Raw genomic sequence first — 18787 nt, 5'->3', positions numbered from 1 at the left:
ATAGGAATTCATAAAATAACCACTAAAACTCCAAATTACTTGTATGAAAATCTAAAAGAGAGATAATTAGTTCGCTTAATTGTTACGGTGTACCCACATGTCATCTCTAATAAGATTTCTCTCCATTGCCATTTCAGCAGCACCTTCATTAGATAACCTTGTTAAATTGTTGACATTGGAACTTGTTCCTTCTATGATAGGACCTTCTTGCATCCCCTCAAGTTCGATAGGATCCATTTCTTCCCATATCCTAAACAACTCGTCAGGTAAATTCCACTTGCGTATGTAATTATGAATAGCACAACATGCAATAACTATAAGTCGTTGCCTAGAAGGTTTATAAGGAGGCATCAACTTTAAAATAGGAAATCTATTTTTTAGCACTCCAAAACAACGCTCAATTGTCATCCTTAGAGACGAGTGTCTATAGTTAAATAACTCTTCTGGATTTTTGGGTTTTCTACCTTGACCTCTATATTCTTGTGCATGATACCTTTCACCCCTGTAAGGGGGAAGAAAACCTCCAATACATGGATACCCAGAATCAACGAGATAAAAAGAACCTACATCAAATAAAATATATATTAGCTCAACTTTGTTAATTTCATCGAACATAATTCTATGATTATATTATAACTTACCTCTTGGTGGCCAAGGAAATCCCGCATTTTGATTTGTAATGGCATCCAAAAGAATCTTTGAATCATGTGCACTTCCTTCCCATCCCGAATATACATACGTAAACATCATGTTAAAATCACAAGCACACATGACATTTTGTGTGATAGTTGCCTTTCTATCTCTACATGAAATTTGTTTTTCTGCGGGAACCGATGCACTTATATGTGTACCATCAATTGCGCCTATGCAATTCTTTAAGATATAACCCAAATAATATGAATAAGTAAACCATAATCAAATTATGTTGAAATAAATATACAACTACGATAGCAATAGTAAGAATTATATGCATACCTTAAACCAAGGATAGTATTTTGAATTATTTTTAATTCTTTCAGGAAACTCTTTCGACTCTTGATTTATTAGTTCCTTTCCGAATCGACACACCGCCCTTAATACCTCCTTGAAATTGCGTGAGATTGTTTCAGTGGAATGTTGAAAGCGGTTTGATGCAACTCTATGACGAACATTATGACCAATTATGAATAAAAATGTAGCAACTTTCTCTTCAACAAGCACATCTCTTGAGTCACCTAAGTAGTTCTTCTCCCTTAACTCATTACAAAAACTCACAAAACATTCTTTCTTCATACGAAATAATTCAAAACAACTTGTTCCAGATCCACTTAATACTTCAGCAACAAACTCACGACCAGACAATAAAGATGTCAAAACCTTTGCTTTGTTAAAGTATTTCTGATGATAGTCATAAATCATACGATTAAAGAGAAATTCCGCAAATTCATCATCACTTGCATCAGAAGTAGAATCATCACTTTTATCAATATCAACTCTAGTTAGAACCTGTCATACAATTTAATAACAAAACTTTAATAATGAGATATTCAATTAAAAGGAAACAAAAGGTTTTATAACATAACTATAAAATTCAAAACAATACCAAAAAACACAAACAATTGTTAGCAAATAGAACAAAGTACATAACTATAAAAACGATAAACAAAGTACTAAGATAAGTATGTCTCATCACTACCACCACAAATTCAAGCAAGATTTTATCTTTAAAGTCTAAGTACCCATCCACGTTTCCTCTCAAGAGACATGGCGATGAACACTTCTCTCCAATCAGGATTCATAAACTTTTCCAAAGCTTTTCCATATACATCATGAGCAATGTCTTCCATCTCATCTAGAATAGCCACACACTTAGTAAGAGAGCAGTCTGATGTTACACGTGAAGTAGCCTCCACACTCCTATCCCTATACCTCTCAGCTTTTGCCAAAGATGCTTTAGCCCATGCTGAAAGTGCCTCTCCCATCATATGTGATGTAGACTCTTTCCTGGATCGTACTTGAACTTGTTTCTTTCCACTACGTGTGATGTGCTCCACTTCATGTAGATCATCATCTGAACTATCATTATCAACACGTACATGACTCGCACTCCCATTGTTAAGGTATTGATTGTCAAGCTCATTTTCTTCATCAGTATTTGGTGGATCTTGGGTAGATGAGTGATGAAGTACTCCAGTTGCATTATTTTTGTTGAATATCATCTCCAACAACTTATAATGATCACACCCTTTCTTTTGAAATTGAGAAGCTTTATCATGTACCTAAAATAATATAAGAAATTCAGCCACAGTTATGAAGTAATTATATTGTAGGCAAGGTATATTGTGTACTGTTTAAGCCCTGTTTGACACACATGTTCACAGTTATATTAATGTTTCATTATACCATGTAACAATCTTAAAACACAACATATAGTATTGTTTCAAAGCAGACTATTCTAATTATGATAACTCTTGCAAACCCAATACAACACAGTTTGCAAAACAAGTCCAAACAAGAACAAACAAGACAACAACAAGAAACACCGTTTAACTCAAATGAACTCAACCTTTCAAGTAATTCATACTATGCTTTCTAAATTCAGAACTCATTTTTATTCTTAGTATTGTTTGAAATAATGAACTGGAAAATCTACCTAACAGATGCAGGAAATGACGAATCGACTCTCACACCTTCGTTGGGTGTGGTAGGACAAAATTCTAATCAAACTGAATCAAACTCAGGAAACTCATTTCAGCTTCTTACATCTACCAACTACATTAGAGAGTAAAGGAAAAACAGAAAAAACACCCAAGTTCTATTACACAAACTACCTAAGTTCTATAACATAAACTACCCAAGTTCATACATGCCTCACTGAACATAGAGTTACTACATTGGAGAGTAAAAGACAAACAGAAAAAATGCATAAACTACACATGAAGTAATCTTAAAATGAGCAAAAATATAAGCAATATACCTTCAGATAATTTCTCCAGACCTCTTCACTAGCAGTAACTGTGTTGGTTTCAGCATTCCACCCAAATCCAGTATTTTGCAAGAGGGAATAGAACTCACGATACATAGCTCGCAGCCTATGCATTTTTGCCTTTAGTTGTCCAGCTTTGAATGATCGACTAGTTATACAACTCAACCTAGTAGTCATTGAGGTCCATGTTCTATTATGAAACACACCATTTGGCATATTTCCTTTTGTAACTTCATCAACCATAATGTCAATGAAAACTTTAGTTACAAAATCAGGCCAAAGCTTTGAGTCACTAATGTCAACATTAGTTGCCATCTATCATAAAAACAAGCAACTTAGGAAATCTAGAATAGAGTCACACGCAGTCATTAACAAGATAAAAAGACATAGGCATGTTTTATTGATACATTCTAAACTTAAAGATGATCCATTCGAGTGAATGTGAGTCATGTTACCTGTGCAGCAACGGCAGGCGCACCAGCAGGTGCAACTGAGGAAGAGTGTGCAGGTGCAACTGAGGAAGAGGCAGGCGCACCAACAGAAGTAGGCGCAACTGAGGAAGTGGCAGGCCTGGTCGAGGAAGAGCCTGGCGCAGCAAAATGGACACGATAGCTGTTGTTCTTCATGCTTTCTCAAAATCTCAAACCTGTTTAGACACAACCAATCACATTATACTTTATACTTTATAGATATACTTTTTCATATGCATTGGTGTCTGATACTTACATTATACTGAACATATATGGTTATACATTATACTGAAATATGTCTATTCAAAGAGAATGTAAATACTATACTATTTCAAAAAATGTAAATAATTGATAACCGAACTTGACATATATCGAATGTGCACTATTAGCATGACCAATGTTATTGATTTTCACTATTATATTTATGAGCAGTTGATGGAGATTTGTTATTATGTTATTAAACAAAGTTGCAGTCATCTAACCACAATTCACATGTACACATTGATTTGACATAAACTATTAACATTTACAAATTAAACTATACACGAACAAAAAGGCGTAGCAATCAAAAGTAAGAGATTCTGTTAGTAATAGGCACCATGGACAAAACCTATAACAGAAAACTTCAATCTTTTACCAAAACACCTACTCCATATTTCATTTTGACATTTTCATAAATCATTAGCAAATTCATGGAGCAATAGTCTATTATATTGTATGAATAGAAGAATTAATGAAACCAACAACTATTTAAAACATATTTTCATCCAAACTCAATTCCATCCATATTTTAAACTTAACTTAACCTATTCATGATTATTCCTATTCAATCCATGATATCATCCTCAAACAAGCAACATTTTAAGCTAGTGAGAATGTAGGAAAATCCTTCTTGTGTTTATTCCATTGATAGTGTTCACATAGCCAAATCCTATCTCTAACACAAGTTGTGTCAAACATACATTAATACACAACAAAATTCAATTCATATATGATACTTGGTCAATTTGCTACAACATACTGCAATAGTTTTTTACTCCTAAATCATTGAACAAACAATTTTATTCTACTTTGAAACATCATTCCTAAAATATAATTTGCTCAAAATTACTCAACACAAAATTGTTGTTATTATCATTTTAGCATGTAAATTCTACTAGAATTAAAATTCTAAATCCAGTTTCATAGATGCATAGATTCTACAAACTCAATTCATATCAAATTAGGTTAATCCAACAAACCTTTAAGCAAATAACTGAGTTGAAGAAAATGAAAAAATATGAAAAACTATCAAAGTTTACAAATCAGAGTCTGTTATAAAATATTCATAGAAATTCTACTAGATCTAAACTTAAATTAGGTTAATCAAACAAAATATTTTGACCTAACAATTCAACATGAAGAAATTATCAATGAAAGAGTGAAATAACCAACCTAAAAATTGAAATCGCAAATCGTAGAGAAGAACTTGAAGATCACAGAACATGAATCGAAGACCATTGAGGGAAAATTTGAAGATCGCACAATTTTTCCATTGCTTTTTCTTCGTGTTTGTGAGAGAAGATTGTGTGAGTTTTGATCGAGAGAGAAAAGTGAGGTGAAATTGAAAACAAGCCGTTTTCAGCGTGTTTCAATATTTCAAAATTTTTTCAAATTTTTAAAAACTAAAATTGAGAAGTAAAAACCAAAATATGTTTCAGCTATTTCTCTTTTTTAGTTTTTAAAAGTAAAAAATACAAAACAGTTTTTAAAAATTATATTTTAAAAATAATATACCAAATAAGTTTTTAAATTTTTAGTTTTTAAAAACAAAAAAACTGTTTTCTAAAAGTGATTCAAACACGTCCTAAGTATTTACTTTTTGGTAAATTCTCTACACAATTTTAACTTGATTATCTTAATTAAAAACATAATAAAATGGCAGGTACTTGGACTGGATATGTCACCTCTATAGTAAAAACTAGTCATATCAGCTCACGATATTTTAAGTTGTATGGCTATTTCAAAAGGTACAACTCAGTCTAAGGTTGACCAAACAGTGGATAAAACTCGAGGAAGGTAATTACCTTATTACTCATATTTTTTCTAGAGTTTTGCTTAACAAAAGAAGATTGGTATATTCTCTTTTGACACTAGCTATTTCCAAACTCATGACTGACTAAAGGTGTTTTGTTGATCTTCAAGTCTCACTCTTTCAACTATGTTACTTTAGTGACAATGCAAAAGGCGAAGTAAAAAAAAAGGATGAGAAACTGGATGGAACAAGATTTCCTAGTTTTGATGTAGTTCTTCTTGTTAAAAAGACTGATGACTAGCATGATAAACATAAGTCAGTTGTGTGACCAAGGTCTGAAGGCAACTTTCGCTAATGAAGAGTGTTTGGTCTCTAATGAGATGGATGGAGTCTGATAAAGGAGTTAAGTCCAAAGACAGTTTTTTTTTGTGTACCACTAGGAACTACTTACTCTTTCACATGCTTGAAGTTCAAGGAAGATAAAATCTAGATGTCACACCAGAAGTTACAACTTCCAAAATTCTAAAACTTCATCTTATGAACCTAATAAAGGTAAGTGTCTTGGTGAATAAAGGCATGTTTATGACCTGGATGCATTACAACACGGAAGGCCTACGAAAGCGCTTATTTTGGGCTTTAAAAGCGCTTTAAAGCGCTGTGAAAGTCAGTGCTGGCGTAGGTAACAAAAGCGCTCTGGTAGACCCCCCCTATTAGAGCGCTTTTTCTGGAAAAAGCGCTCTGGTATCCCCCCCTATAAGAGCGCTTTTCCAAAAGCGCTTTCGTAGGTTGCGTTTTTTATTTTATTTTTTATGCTTTTTTTTTATAAACCTATTATTTTTATAATTTCTAAACCTGCATTTATGGCAGCATTCTTTCATGAACCTGTAATTTACCATTGTTATCCCATAAACCTATAATTTACAATCGTAATCCCATTATTTCAGTAATCTCATTATTTCAACAAAGAAGCGATTTCGATTATATACTAAACATGCATTATAATTATACCATTGTAATTAATCCAAAATATATATACACCGATTCACATATTTCTAACATGAAAACAACTAAACCAATTCACATGACATTATAACAATAAGAAAATCATCCCTAAACAACTAAATCAACTAAATCGGTCCTAGTCCTGCAAAGTCTGAACATCTTCAAATGACTGAAAATCTTCACAATCTGCAAAATAAAAATAATATAATCAAAATAAGATTATTATTATATAAAGGCTCTAAAATAAGAAGGTAAAGAGTAGAACGAGTATATATATATATATATATATATATATATATATATATATATATATATATATATATATATATATGTCGTGTAAAAAGAATAATCAAATTAAATATATCAATAAATACAAATTAATTTATTAATATTTAGGACTTTATATATCTAACTTGAATACATGGAATGGAATATCATTTATTGTAAATTAGTTCAACAAATTTTGTACATAAAGTTTACCTTAAATTTAACACAGCCACGTCATATAGCCCAGAGGGATAAAGCAATATAGATCACTAACAATAATCCTGTCACAGACACCCTCAAGAACAACATTAGCTACATGTTATTGATAGGAACACTATTAGAAACTCAACCAACAGCATGTCAAACAATTACAGAATTTGAGAAGTTGTTACCACATTGATCAAAAGAGCCCAATATCCTTGTGAGCTTTCTACTATCTCTTAGCAATATAAGAAGTTTCTCTGCAACAACAATTAATGTAAAGTTCACAACCAATTGACAGGAAAAATTAGACACAAATAAAAGTTGAATATTAATTTCTATGACAAATAATACATGACAACTAGTTACTACTACTTACCCTTCAGCGTTTTCCTTCATCAGCTATGCTATATCTACACTTATTTTCCTACACTTGTATATTACACCGTATATTTTAACACAGATAGATACTTGTGCACAGAAATTAAGATAGAATAAATTAATAAAAAATGAATTGTATACCTTGTATGTAGAAAATAACGGTGTTGGTGTAAGCTAGGGGTGTATGTTTACTCAATCAATAAATGTTGCAATAATGAGAAGGGGTTGTTGGACTAGAAATTTGAAGGTTTTGTTGGACTTAACCTGTATCGCCTCATTTCTATCCAAGTTGTATTGTGTCACAGAATATGAATCAAGTAACTGTACCCCGAAGGATCCTGCCACAGAAGACTTCGGGGTACAATTACTTGATTCATATTTTGTGGAACATAATCGGCAGAGGCACATTGTGTTCTATCCTTTACCAGTCCATCCACTGTTTGAAGCTCAACCTACAATAGAAAAACGTGATTATTACTAACTACATATAGAAAATCTTGAATCATGTAAAAGTTGATGAAACAGATATCCCTTGTAGGTCTCATTATCAATAACATCTTCTACTTACTTGATACATGTCTTCAATACTCTAAATCACTGATAAAAACCTAACAAACTTTGTCTTCAATACTCTAAATCACACTGATAAAACCTAAATCACTGATAAATTAAAAAAGCCCCAATAATATTAACTATAACCCTAAATAAAATTTTGTATTTTTGAAAGCAAACAATGAAAAAAAGGAAAATTTCCGGCACAAAACCCTAACCTGAACAGAGAAGAGACGGTTGAAGGGTGGCGATGGAGTGAGGAAGGCGGCGGCGGAGTCGGTTGAAGGCTGGAGAGGGAGTGAGGACGGCGGAGCAACGAAAGGAAGAAGAAGGTTCGCGTGTTTTGGATCTGAAACAAAACGCGTGTGTTTGTAAAATATATAATTTTTTAAATGGGCTACCAGAGCGCTTTTCAAAAGCGCTTTAATAACACCCCCTACCAGAGCGCTTTTATCCCAAAAGCGCTTTCGTAGCACCCACCCTATAAGAGCGCTTTTAAAAGCGCTTTCATAACCCCCCTACCAGAGCGCTTTTTAAAAGCGCTCTCATACCCCCCCTACCAGAGCGCTTTTTGAAAGCGCTCTCATAACCCCCCCTACCAGAGCGCTTTTTTTGCATCATTTTCCCTTGTTTATTAATTTTGTTTTTAGCGAGCCCTACGAGAGCGCTTTTGCTAAAAGCGCTTTAGTAGCTGCGCTGCTACAGCTTAAATTTGGCGTAGTGATGATATATATCAAGAAAATTCAAAGATCTCTATCAACTCCTTCATAGATACCAGAGGGATGGTCCTGATTTTCTCTACTGATAGCAGAATTTATGTATGATATCTCCATAACCAAAGTCATTGGTTCAATTCTTAAAGAAAAGACTGATGTCCAAACAGATGTTGGGACATCATCTTAGCAGATTGACACTCTAGAAAATGAGCCAGATTCTAAAAGAGCTAATAGACACTGAATCAGAGAACTCTTAAGTCAACAAAGTTTTCTATAAAGTTCAGTTATTTTATACAAGGGAAATCATTATTTAGAGTTTGTATCACCTATTGTTTCAAAGATGAAATACCTAATTATGGTGAATTTAGGAGTAAGATTATTGGCCAGGTCTGATGAAGATAATTTTAATGGAGAATGTTTCTTATTTTAGAAACAAATTTTGTCCCTTGAATCAGCAATGAGCTAGTCCTAGTCTACGAAAGGCTGGACATAATGATGCAGGAAGTTGTTGTCCTCAATTGTTTTGGATGTTAAAGGAATACGATGTCCAACAGGATGTCATGACATTGTACTTTGGAAAGTTGGTTTTAGTCAAGATACTCAAGGATGTCAGTTTGCATAGTAGGTAAAAGATTATTATTACTGGTCATCTATTTTCAGGGGTCTTGTTACAGGCAATAGTATTTCTCCTAAGCATGGAACTTCAGAGAATCTACTGAGGGATAAATTAGTTGGAGTATTAGAGGGGTATTTTGGGAATTTTTTACTGCTAAAGAATCATAGCAGTTATTGAATGAAAGGCTTGCCAACAATATTTCTTCCTCCATCATCTAGTGATGCGTGCAATTTCAAGAAAGAAACATTTTTCAATAACACAGAGAATGTAATTTCAAATGTTGTAATATTTTCAGCAGTCAAAGCTTGGAAAAAGAAAAAGGAGAACAAGAAAATTTCTCTCTCCCATAATAAGAGGTGCATTGTTAATAAGGATGATTTAATGTCTTTCAATCACTCTCTCATTGACTGATTTATTGTTACAAGCAAGGTATTGTTGTAAACAAAGCAACTCTTTCTTCAATTAATATCTTAATGGTTGTTCATCCTCTCAAGCTGCGTTTTAACATGAGTCAGTCTACCAAAAATGTTGATGCTAAAAAAGGCTCATTTGCTGGAAACCAAGAAGGATGAGAGTTCCGTTCCAAAGAAGGTTGAGTCTAATATTGTAACATTTATTGGATCATCTACTGGAGCATTAGTGGTAGGAAAGAAGTCTGTGACAAAGATGAAGTCTCTAAAAAATCATGTTTAGTTACATGACTTTGCCTCATATGCTGATGAAGAGTTGGTCAATTTCATTGACTCAAGCGGAATGACTGAGTAACTGTTATATTTTTTGTTAGGATTTAAAAAAACAAAAAAATGTTTATGTTTGCTAGTGTGTCTTACCAGTTGTTTTTCTGTTTGTTGCTCATTTACTCTATTTTTGTTAATTTTTGGCTAAAAAGGGGGAGTAAAGTAGTGTTATTAGTGTCTTTGTTATTTTTGGGAGTTTTTAGGAGTAAAGAGTGTTGCATTTTTTAGGAATAAAGAGTGTTGCATGTCACATGTTTTGACATGTTAATGAATAATAGGTATGTACTGCTGCTTAAGGATAGAGTAGTCTATTATTTAGGGGGGCATGATATTCTGTCATGTTTGGTGTTGTGCTGCTTCTGCTGCTACTGATGAGATTGTGTGTAGGATGTCGTACAAGATGTTTGTACATCCTGCCCGTTGAGGTTTATGAAGAACCTTGGCTACTGTACTTAGAGTTATGTGTGCTACTTCTGCTTCATGTTCTTCTAATGTGTGAACTGGGATAGTTCAAGGTTGGTTTTCTTGTGGTTCAAGGTTGGTTTTCTTGTGCTTTAGATTTTCTCATTGAGGGGGAGAATTTTTTTATGACATGGGGAGTAATGGACCTGTCTGATTGTACAAGCTATTGAGTTACGTTAATGTGATGTCAGACCACATGTCTTGGCAAATGTCTTATGGAGTATTGAAGATGATTATTTGTAACTGCATGTAATCTCATATATATATATATATATATATATATATACACACACACACACATACGATTACATAATTTACAAAGTTTACATGTTTCATGTAGCTTGTGTTTTTTGTTTGTGGTTCTATTCCTTTCTCTCCAGGTTTAATGTGCAAAAGGGTGTTTTAGCCAAAAAAAATTCAAAGGGGGGATTGTTATTGTTATATCCATGATTTTAGGATTGACAACAATTTTGCTAAAACTAGGTTCATAACTGATGTTGGGCAAGATGTCATAACATCTTTATCAAACTAATACAACAGAGTGTGAAGGTTGCATTGAAGACAAATGTTTTGACAAGTATCGTGACATGCTGAACCAGAACATCAATACACACTATTTTAAATCTTGATAGATTTGATTTTGTGATATTTCTTTTGGATATATCTCAATTATTTTTGCAGGTCAAGAAGATTTAATCTGGAACAAATGATTTGATCTCCAACTGTACATAAGTTTTTAAAATTGGATATTGAGACAATTTAGGAAACTTAATATTTTGTTCCAAGATTTAAAGAGATTTTTCTGCATAATTGGTGTAGCTCTCAGCTCGTGGATCAAGTAATTTTTAGGTGAAGATTTCGAAACCCATGGACTGCTAAGTAGTATTTAAAGAGAAACCTAAAACTAATGAAATCAATTTTTTTCCTATTTGTAAAATTATGGGAAGTTTATAAGTCTTAGGTTTTGAGAGTCTCTTGTGTTTTAAGTCACCCATGTATCTTTTGATACAATGAGGAAGACTCATTGTTACTTGATTGTTTATCAAGTTATTGTTCTCACTCAAAAGCTTTTAAGCAAAGAGTTGAGTATTATTCTTGGTTGAATCTTTCAAGAAAGACTAAGTATTTTGTATTAGAAGTGTAATCTTCCGGTATGTTGTTTTGATACAGTCACTGGAATTAAGACTGCTTTATCACCGAGGTGATTGTTGTAGGAAGTGAGAGGGGAATCTCATATCTAGTGGGTTCTATGTAGAAGTTGCACAAGTCAAGGATTAGACGAGAAGTTGTAAATTTTAACTGTTTAGGCTTTGAACTAATACTATCATAGAGAATTTCCTTCATCACTTGGTGGTAGCCCCTAGAGTAGGTGAGGTTGCACCGAACTGGGTTATCAATTATCCGTGTAATTTATCATTCTGCAATTTATTTATGCATAAGTTAAATTTTTGATATGTTAGTTTTGTCAGTCAACATATGTCACAATATCTGTCCTGACATTGTGTTCTGATGTTGGGCATCAATATTAACATATGTTGCAAGTTATAGAATTACACAAAGGCTTACCTAGTTGGTTAAAGTCCAAAAATCGCAACAATGTCAAAGAGGGTAGGACTTAACATTCCACAAGGGAAATGAAAGGTGTTGTTGGAGCTATCCCAAAAATTCAAAGAGGATACTAACATATTTTGACAATAACCTGGCCATACTTTCGACAATTGGATAATGTCATAAATACCCATTTCTTTCCAAAATGGAGCCTTCTTATTCTCGACATTGGCAAGCCAAACGAGATAAGGTTCAGTGTCTTTAACCAAAGGGCATGAGCGAAATTCTCTAAGAGCATTACTCTTATAATCTAGAGTAAGAGGTTTTTCTAGGTTCAAGGGTCCAGTCGAAGACTTGGCCTGATCATCTACAGTTTTTGAATCAAGAATAACATTACCATTATCAGCATTTCTAGTTTTACTAGCTATGGGTTTTGTACGATGATAGACGGGGGAAAACTCTTTGATTTTTTTGACATCAGCGTTAGGGCCAGGCAGATGACCCATATATGCATGAGTCTCACCAACAATAGTTAAAGGGATTAGTACCCGAGATTGGTAAATTATGAGTTTCTTTTCAAGAAGAGGCGGTTCATGAACATACTCCTGGTTCGATATTAGCAATGGACTAGAAATCTGGATTATAGGTGATGTAGGATCCTCTTGTTGCTTGCCAACTTTGGTGTTCTTGATCTTTGAAGGCGCCATTGTTGGAAATGTTAAGTTTGGAGGAAAAAGCTTATTAGATTTTGTTTTTCTAAGAAAGAATTGCAAAGGAAATGAAAGTTTTGAGCTCAGAGTTTGAAAATGTTTCAAATATTGAAGGTGAAGGCTATTTAAAGAGAAAGAAGAGTTAGTCCCGTCGCCTTTTGAAAAACAGAGAGAGATGTTAGTGGGGCATGTGTATGCTTTTTAGAGGTTAAATATGCATTTGCCTGTTCGATTTCCACAATCACTTCTAGAATATAAGAGTAATGATGACAATTATAGTGTAGCTCGTCTCGACGAGTGTGGTGTCGTTTTCTTTTACCTCCCCGTTTCACTTGGGAGGACGGCACGCTAGACCCTTCACGCGAAATTTGGAAGGAGAATGCGCCCGTGGTGGGATGAATTTTATTTCAGTTCTTCCTACGATATCACACGAACTTTCTTATTTGTCCTACGAGTAGGAAAGGGAAAAAAAGATCTCAACTAAACCCTAGGAGTTTGCTAAGTGTGGGGATTTACACCTAGACTAGAAATTCTGGAGTCCGGGAGGTCGGTTATACATAGGGAAGTGTTTAAACACCCTACATATCTGTAGTACTCTACAGGAACCTTCTTTGTGTCATTTGTGTTTGTGTTTATTGCTAATGATTGGGAAAGTTTCTCCTTTGTATTAGGAGAAGGAATTGAATTGATTTGAAAAAGACAGACAGACAGACAAACTGACTATTTTTGGTATTTTATTAGCTCGCTGAGATTCCTTGTGAACCTCATGCCTACATATCCCTAGTGGAAGTCAGAGCTTAATGTAGTTCGGGGAACTAACTAGGGAAATTAATTATTTTTGGTGCCTTGTTTGAAGCTCAAGGTTGAAGCTTGGAATTAAATCTCTGTTTACAGTAAAGAGACATGAAATTATCTCTACAGAGAGGTATTAATACTATTCTACCACAAACATTTAAAGGAGTGACAGAATAACTGAATTCATTTCATTCAAGAGGGGGACCTTACTTGTGTATGTGCAAGTATACCAGTCAAATGCCTCTTAAATGAAAGAAAGATGCTCATCCAAATTAGGGAAAGTTACCACATGTCTGGGTTTTACTGCCAGCTCATGCCTTTCAAAATCCTAAATGGGAGACTTGATTAAAATTGAAATGAAATGTTTGTTTGTTTGAATGTGGTAGAGTAGTAAAAATATCTCTTTATGGAGATAAGCTATGTCTATCTACTGTATAAAAGATTTGACTTTAGCTGGCTTGTATGAGGCCCAAGCTTGAGGCTTTTTTGATTGATTAATTAATATTATTGACTCTGGGAGATGACTCCACTGGGAATTAATTACAGGGGATTTTTGTGTTCTGTACAAAGCCCAGAATTGAGGCTGACTCTACTTAGGGAGACTCTATTTGTGTGCCTTGTACAAGGCCCAAGGTTGTGGCTAACTGTTGAGGATAATGACTCTATTTTATGTGCCTTGTATAAAGCCCAAGGTTGTGGCTAACTCTAGCTAGGGGAAAACATTATTTTCTGCCTTGTACAAAGCCCAAGGTTGTGGCGGACTCTTAAATGAATTAAGTATGGATGACTATATGGGGAAAGATCCTAAGTGTTAGGAATCTTTGACACATGAAAGATATGGTTTATCTGCCTTGTACAAAGCCCAAGGTTGTGGCTACTGAGTGATGAAGAACTCACTGGGGAGACTCTATTATCTGCCTTGTACAATGCCCAAGGTTGAGGCTGACTCTTGACAGGGGAGTTTTATTGTTTGGGTGCCTTGTATGAAGCCCAAGGTTGAGGCTAACTGTTTTTGTTGGTTTTGACTCTACTGAGGAGGTTTTATTTATTAAAAGACTGTTTTTCTTTGGAAGCTAACCCTTTCCAGGGATTTGACTCAGCCGGTGAATTTGTCTTTTAAAAGACTGACTTTATCATGTTTTTTGGAGGCTGACCCTTTCCAGGGGTTCTGACTCTTTTGGGGAAATTATCTCCTAAGAGAATGAAATTATTTATTAATTAATTTTGGAGGCTAACCCTTTCCAGGGGTTTTTATTGAAATGAAGGAATGTGTGGAAGCTAACCCTTTCCAGGGGTTTTGAAAGAATAAATTTGGGTAGCACTCCATTAATTATTAAAGGATGAAAAGATTGGCAGAAAGATTATCTAGTGGAGACTTCTTGTTTAAAGCCCAAGATGAAGGCTGACTCAATGCTGAGGATGACCAAACATGGATCCTAGACTCTGCTAAGGAAGATTGATGAAGATGAGGGTGCCAGAGACTGTCCATGTCTCTCATTCCAAAAAGTGTACTTAATGTGAAATTGAGACAAACTTAGCTTGTTTAAAGTCTGGTTTAAATTGGAAGAAACTCACCAGGGTAGGCTAAAAGGTGACTAAAGACCTGTTCCTATGTTTATAAGAAACCTGATGGGTCCTTGTATACAAGCTCAAGAGGAAGCTGGAAATGCTTTTAAGAAGCCTGTGGGTCCTTGTACAAAGCCCAAGAGGAGGCTAATCGAGGGTCCTTGTTATAGCACAAGAGAAAGCTTATGTAGTTTTGAACTTATTTTGGCTCTAAGCAAATGGGTAAGAGGTTTCACCGGGAATAATTCCTCTTTGGGTGGATGTGTCCTATTATTTGGATTCTAAGGTTTTTGCCAAGATGTTTCACCGGGAATAATTCATCTTGGGGGTTTGAACTACAGATCTCTAATTAGGAAAGAGCCTTCACCGGGAAGACATTCTCAATCCTAGGTCATATTCCTAATATATATATATATAGTTTAACTGTCCTAGGGTTTACACTCAAACGTAGTTCTAAACTAATATATATATGCACAGTTTATATTTGACAGTAATTTAAATAAAGACTGTAAATTGAAAGCTTGTAAAGCCTAACCTGGATGGAGTGGAGGCCATTGAAGAAGTATGTACAGAGCCTCAACAGTATTTTTGTTGTTTTGTTGATAACAGTTGAGTATATATGATAAACAGTTAATGGTTTTTGAAAACAGAAGAAGTGAAGATGGACAAAGGTCACATAGGTATCTGAAGAGTTTCACCGGAAATAATGCCCTTCAAATACCAGAAGAATGTTTTGAAAACAGAAAGAAGATTTTGAAAATACAGTTTTGAAAACAAGCTAAGAAGAGAAGGTTTTTGGGACTTATACTCTATTAGAGGCCCACTTAAAAATGATTTACTGTTTATGAAAATAGTTGAAAAAAATGATTGAAATGATATAAGGTTTTGTTGTTTGAAAACCTTAATCGTCTGTTTAATCGGAGATTGAAAACAATTTTGCAAATTGACAAAAGTCAACTTAATTAAGGCAAAGATGAAATCTATACCTAATTAAGACCTAAATAAATAGGGTTTTATCATAACATTATTCACAAAGTAATTAGGTTAAAACAAAATGAATATATGTATTTTAAAGTATTTAAGAAAACATTTAAAACATATTATTTTAAACCTAATTAAAATACATGAAATAAATAATATTTTTATGATTTTTTTGATTATTTATAAAATATATATATTAATCAACAAGTGTTTAAAAAAATGAAGTCAAAATGAATTAATTTGATAAGTTAAATAATTGGTTAAAGTTGTGAAGGAATTAAGTTAGAAAAGTGATAAAAAATAGGTTTTGGTCCTAGCAAGGCTTGAACTCACGCCCTTGAGGTTACCAGTCCAAAACAACACCACTGAGCCAACGCGCGCTCAGTGTTAGTGACTTGCCTCCATTTGGTCATGTTTCAAAACAAGTTGTAAATCCTAAAAAAATAAAAGAATCAAAAAGTCTGGGGCGAGGGGGATTCGAACCTCAGACTTGTGGCATGATGATACTAAGGGCGCATGTGTGGCCACTAGGGCAAGTTGTTTAGTCATTAATAAAACGCATATCACTCAAAATAAAATAAACTCTGCCCTGAGATTTGAATTTTGCGCGCCACCACCATCTTCGTCTTCAACCTCAAGCTCCATGAATTTGAATTTCTGAACTTACTCATTTCTCAATCATTTGCCATGATGTAAACACGAAACTTGCTCTAATTTCACTCACGATTCTAAATATGTAACTAACATGAACTAATATTAACTACATCTAACTAATTTACCAGAAATCGTGAAGAACCCTAAAATTTCAAAATCAAATTAAATGACTATACTGAAAGATAAATGGATGATGATAGAGGGTTTTCAATCCTCTGATGATGCTGAACAAGATAGAATCGAGCTATTTCACAAAGAGTACTTAAATTAGAGAGGTGAAGTTCAGAAACTTACCTCTGAAAATGGAGGTCGTGAGGATGATTGAGAGCACCTGGGCTTGAATGAATGATCTCAATAGCTTCCCTGAGACTCAATGATGCTAACTGGATGCTTATTGTAGCCTGAATCCTTCTGAATTGTTCTATGGACCTCCCTCGATTTGAGCTTCAAGTGGACATGGAGGTTGTTGAATCCTGAGTTACAGATGAGCTGCAGCCATCTGGTTAGCTTCACTATGACCTGAGGAGTGTGCCTGGATGATTGGCTTGCCTTGAAACCTTCTGAATCACTCCATGGACCTCCAACTGCAAATGCTCCAAAGTGAGAGCAACAATGGTGTTCCTCCACCTACAGAAGTGATCCAGGTGCTTGGATCACCTCAAATGACCTCCCTTGAGATGTTAGAATGCTCACTTCCCAAAGATAAGCTCTGGTTTGAAGAAATCGATTCTTCTTGCCAAAGAACTTTGAAAAACAATGAACAAGAGAAGAGAAAGAGAAAGCAAGTAATATGGTTGCTTTGGTGTGTTTTTGAATGAGGAATGCATCTGTATTTATAGGCAAATGGATCAGTATAGCTGCAGAGGAGTGAGCTTCCTTAGTGAAGTTGATTTGCTTTCTTAGCCATGAAGGAAATTTGCAAATATCTCTTATGCAATGATGAGAATTTTGATTCCATTTGATCAATCCCCTAGCCCTCGATTTTGCTTGATCTTAGGGGACAATTCTGAGCCAGAAATGAGCTCTAATTGGTTGGTGAGAAGATTCCTTGGGTGATTCATCAATTTGCCATAAATTCACAAATGTAATCATTACATAATCACATGTTCTTGTTTTTAGAATCTTCTTCAATTCTTATGGCATGGTGAAAATGAATGCATGGCATGTTTGCAGATGTATTATGGGTCATGTAGCATCTGCATTTGAGGTCATGTGCACAAAATTTCAAAGTTCCAAAATGATGCATGACCTATAATTTCACTTCATGAGGCCAACTTTGAACAAGCATAACTCTTAGCTCAAATTGAATTTTGAGAAGGTTGAACACAATTTGGAAAGCCCTAAACATCTACTTTAAATCATTAGTTTATGTCTTCTTCAGAATCCTTCGGGAAATTTGTGAAAAATGAGGCCAAAGTTGGAAGAAAACTAGGTTAAAACACTTAGAAAAATTTCTAAGTGTTTATGACCTAAACTTCAAAATCTCCAAAACTTCATAAATGGTTGATCTTTTGAAAAAAGTTCCCTTGTAAGATGTTGTTTTATTTGGCAAGATCTACAACTTTCATGTTGGAAGTTTTTTGAGTTGTGTAGGTGAAATTTTGAGATCTCACCATGCCTTCAAAAACCCTAATTCCCGACTTTTCGCTCCTTGATGAATTTCTTTGAATTTCTTTGGCCAAATGACTTTGACATCCATATATTGATGATGTTGATCTTTGAAAGTCAATTTTTGACCAAAAACCTTAAAAGTCAATGATGATCCTTCACAGTTGACTTTTTCCTGACAAAGTGAATTTTTGGGTTTTTGTGTAGAAATAAGATCTTCTCCCCAAATGGATGATATAAATGGATTATATGGAGGTAGTAGAGATCCTTGAATCATGTCTTGAGTTTTGGATTCATGCCCTGATCAGAAGTCAACTATCTTGGTGAATTAGGTCAAAACCCTAACTTGTCGACCATGTGAAAGTAATGACTGTAGACTTTGAATTGAAGTGTGATGTCCAGTAGACTTTGTAATATGAGTTATTTGAAGATGATTGATGTCTTTGAATGACCCTCTGAGGTTTTTTAGGGTTTCCCAAATGTGATCCCTGATTTTAGTCCTTGATAGGCTCAAAACCCTAGTCTGGTGACCTGAGTAAACC

General features: G+C 34.5%; 2 protein-coding genes across 2 annotated transcripts; both read right to left on the bottom strand.

Moving 5' to 3' along the window:
* Window positions 1–44: 44 nt before the first annotated feature.
* On the bottom strand, window positions 45–1440 carry LOC131624465 (uncharacterized). Its single transcript, XM_058895398.1, has 3 exons — window positions 976–1440; window positions 642–873; window positions 45–563 (listed from the first exon to the last, which is right to left on the bottom strand). Exons 1-3 carry the CDS (start codon window positions 1396–1398, stop codon window positions 76–78), a joined length of 1143 nt encoding a protein of 380 aa, XP_058751381.1. The 5' UTR covers window positions 1399–1440; the 3' UTR covers window positions 45–75.
* A 263-nt stretch (window positions 1441–1703) lies between these two features.
* Window positions 1704–3591, bottom strand: LOC131624452 (L10-interacting MYB domain-containing protein-like). The gene is made up of 3 exons (XM_058895387.1): window positions 3421–3591; window positions 2957–3280; window positions 1704–2258 (listed from the first exon to the last, which is right to left on the bottom strand). Exons 1-3 carry the CDS (start codon window positions 3589–3591, stop codon window positions 1704–1706), a joined length of 1050 nt encoding a protein of 349 aa, XP_058751370.1.
* Between the last annotated feature and the right edge of the window lie 15196 nt (window positions 3592–18787).

The sequence above is a fragment of the Vicia villosa genome, unplaced genomic scaffold (assembly GCF_029867415.1).
Source record: "Vicia villosa cultivar HV-30 ecotype Madison, WI unplaced genomic scaffold, Vvil1.0 ctg.000131F_1_1_1, whole genome shotgun sequence".
Taxonomy (NCBI): Eukaryota; Viridiplantae; Streptophyta; class Magnoliopsida; order Fabales; family Fabaceae; genus Vicia; species Vicia villosa.
The sequence above is the reverse complement of the archived record's forward strand: the minus strand, read 5'-3'. Positions and strand labels throughout refer to the sequence as shown.

What these genes read in the sequence shown, in the direction of transcription:
- LOC131624465 (XM_058895398.1), bottom strand. Translation starts at nt 1,398, where the DNA reads ATGATTTATGACTATCATCAGAAATACTTTAACAAAGCAAAGGTTTTG. An exon ending in AATACTATCCTTGGTTTAAG is followed by an intron (nt 874 to 975) that starts GTATGCATATAA and finishes TATATCTTAAAG; the next exon opens with AATTGCATAGGCGCAATTGA. An exon ending in ATTTCCTTGGCCACCAAGAG is followed by an intron (nt 564 to 641) that starts GTAAGTTATAAT and finishes TATTTGATGTAG; the next exon opens with GTTCTTTTTATCTCGTTGAT.
- LOC131624452 (XM_058895387.1), bottom strand. Translation starts at nt 3,591, where the DNA reads ATGAAGAACAACAGCTATCGTGTCCATTTTGCTGCGCCAGGCTCTTCC. An exon ending in CGCCTGCCGTTGCTGCACAG is followed by an intron (nt 3,281 to 3,420) that starts GTAACATGACTC and finishes TTTTTATGATAG; the next exon opens with ATGGCAACTAATGTTGACAT. An exon ending in TCTGGAGAAATTATCTGAAG is followed by an intron (nt 2,259 to 2,956) that starts GTATATTGCTTA and finishes ATATTATTTTAG; the next exon opens with GTACATGATAAAGCTTCTCA.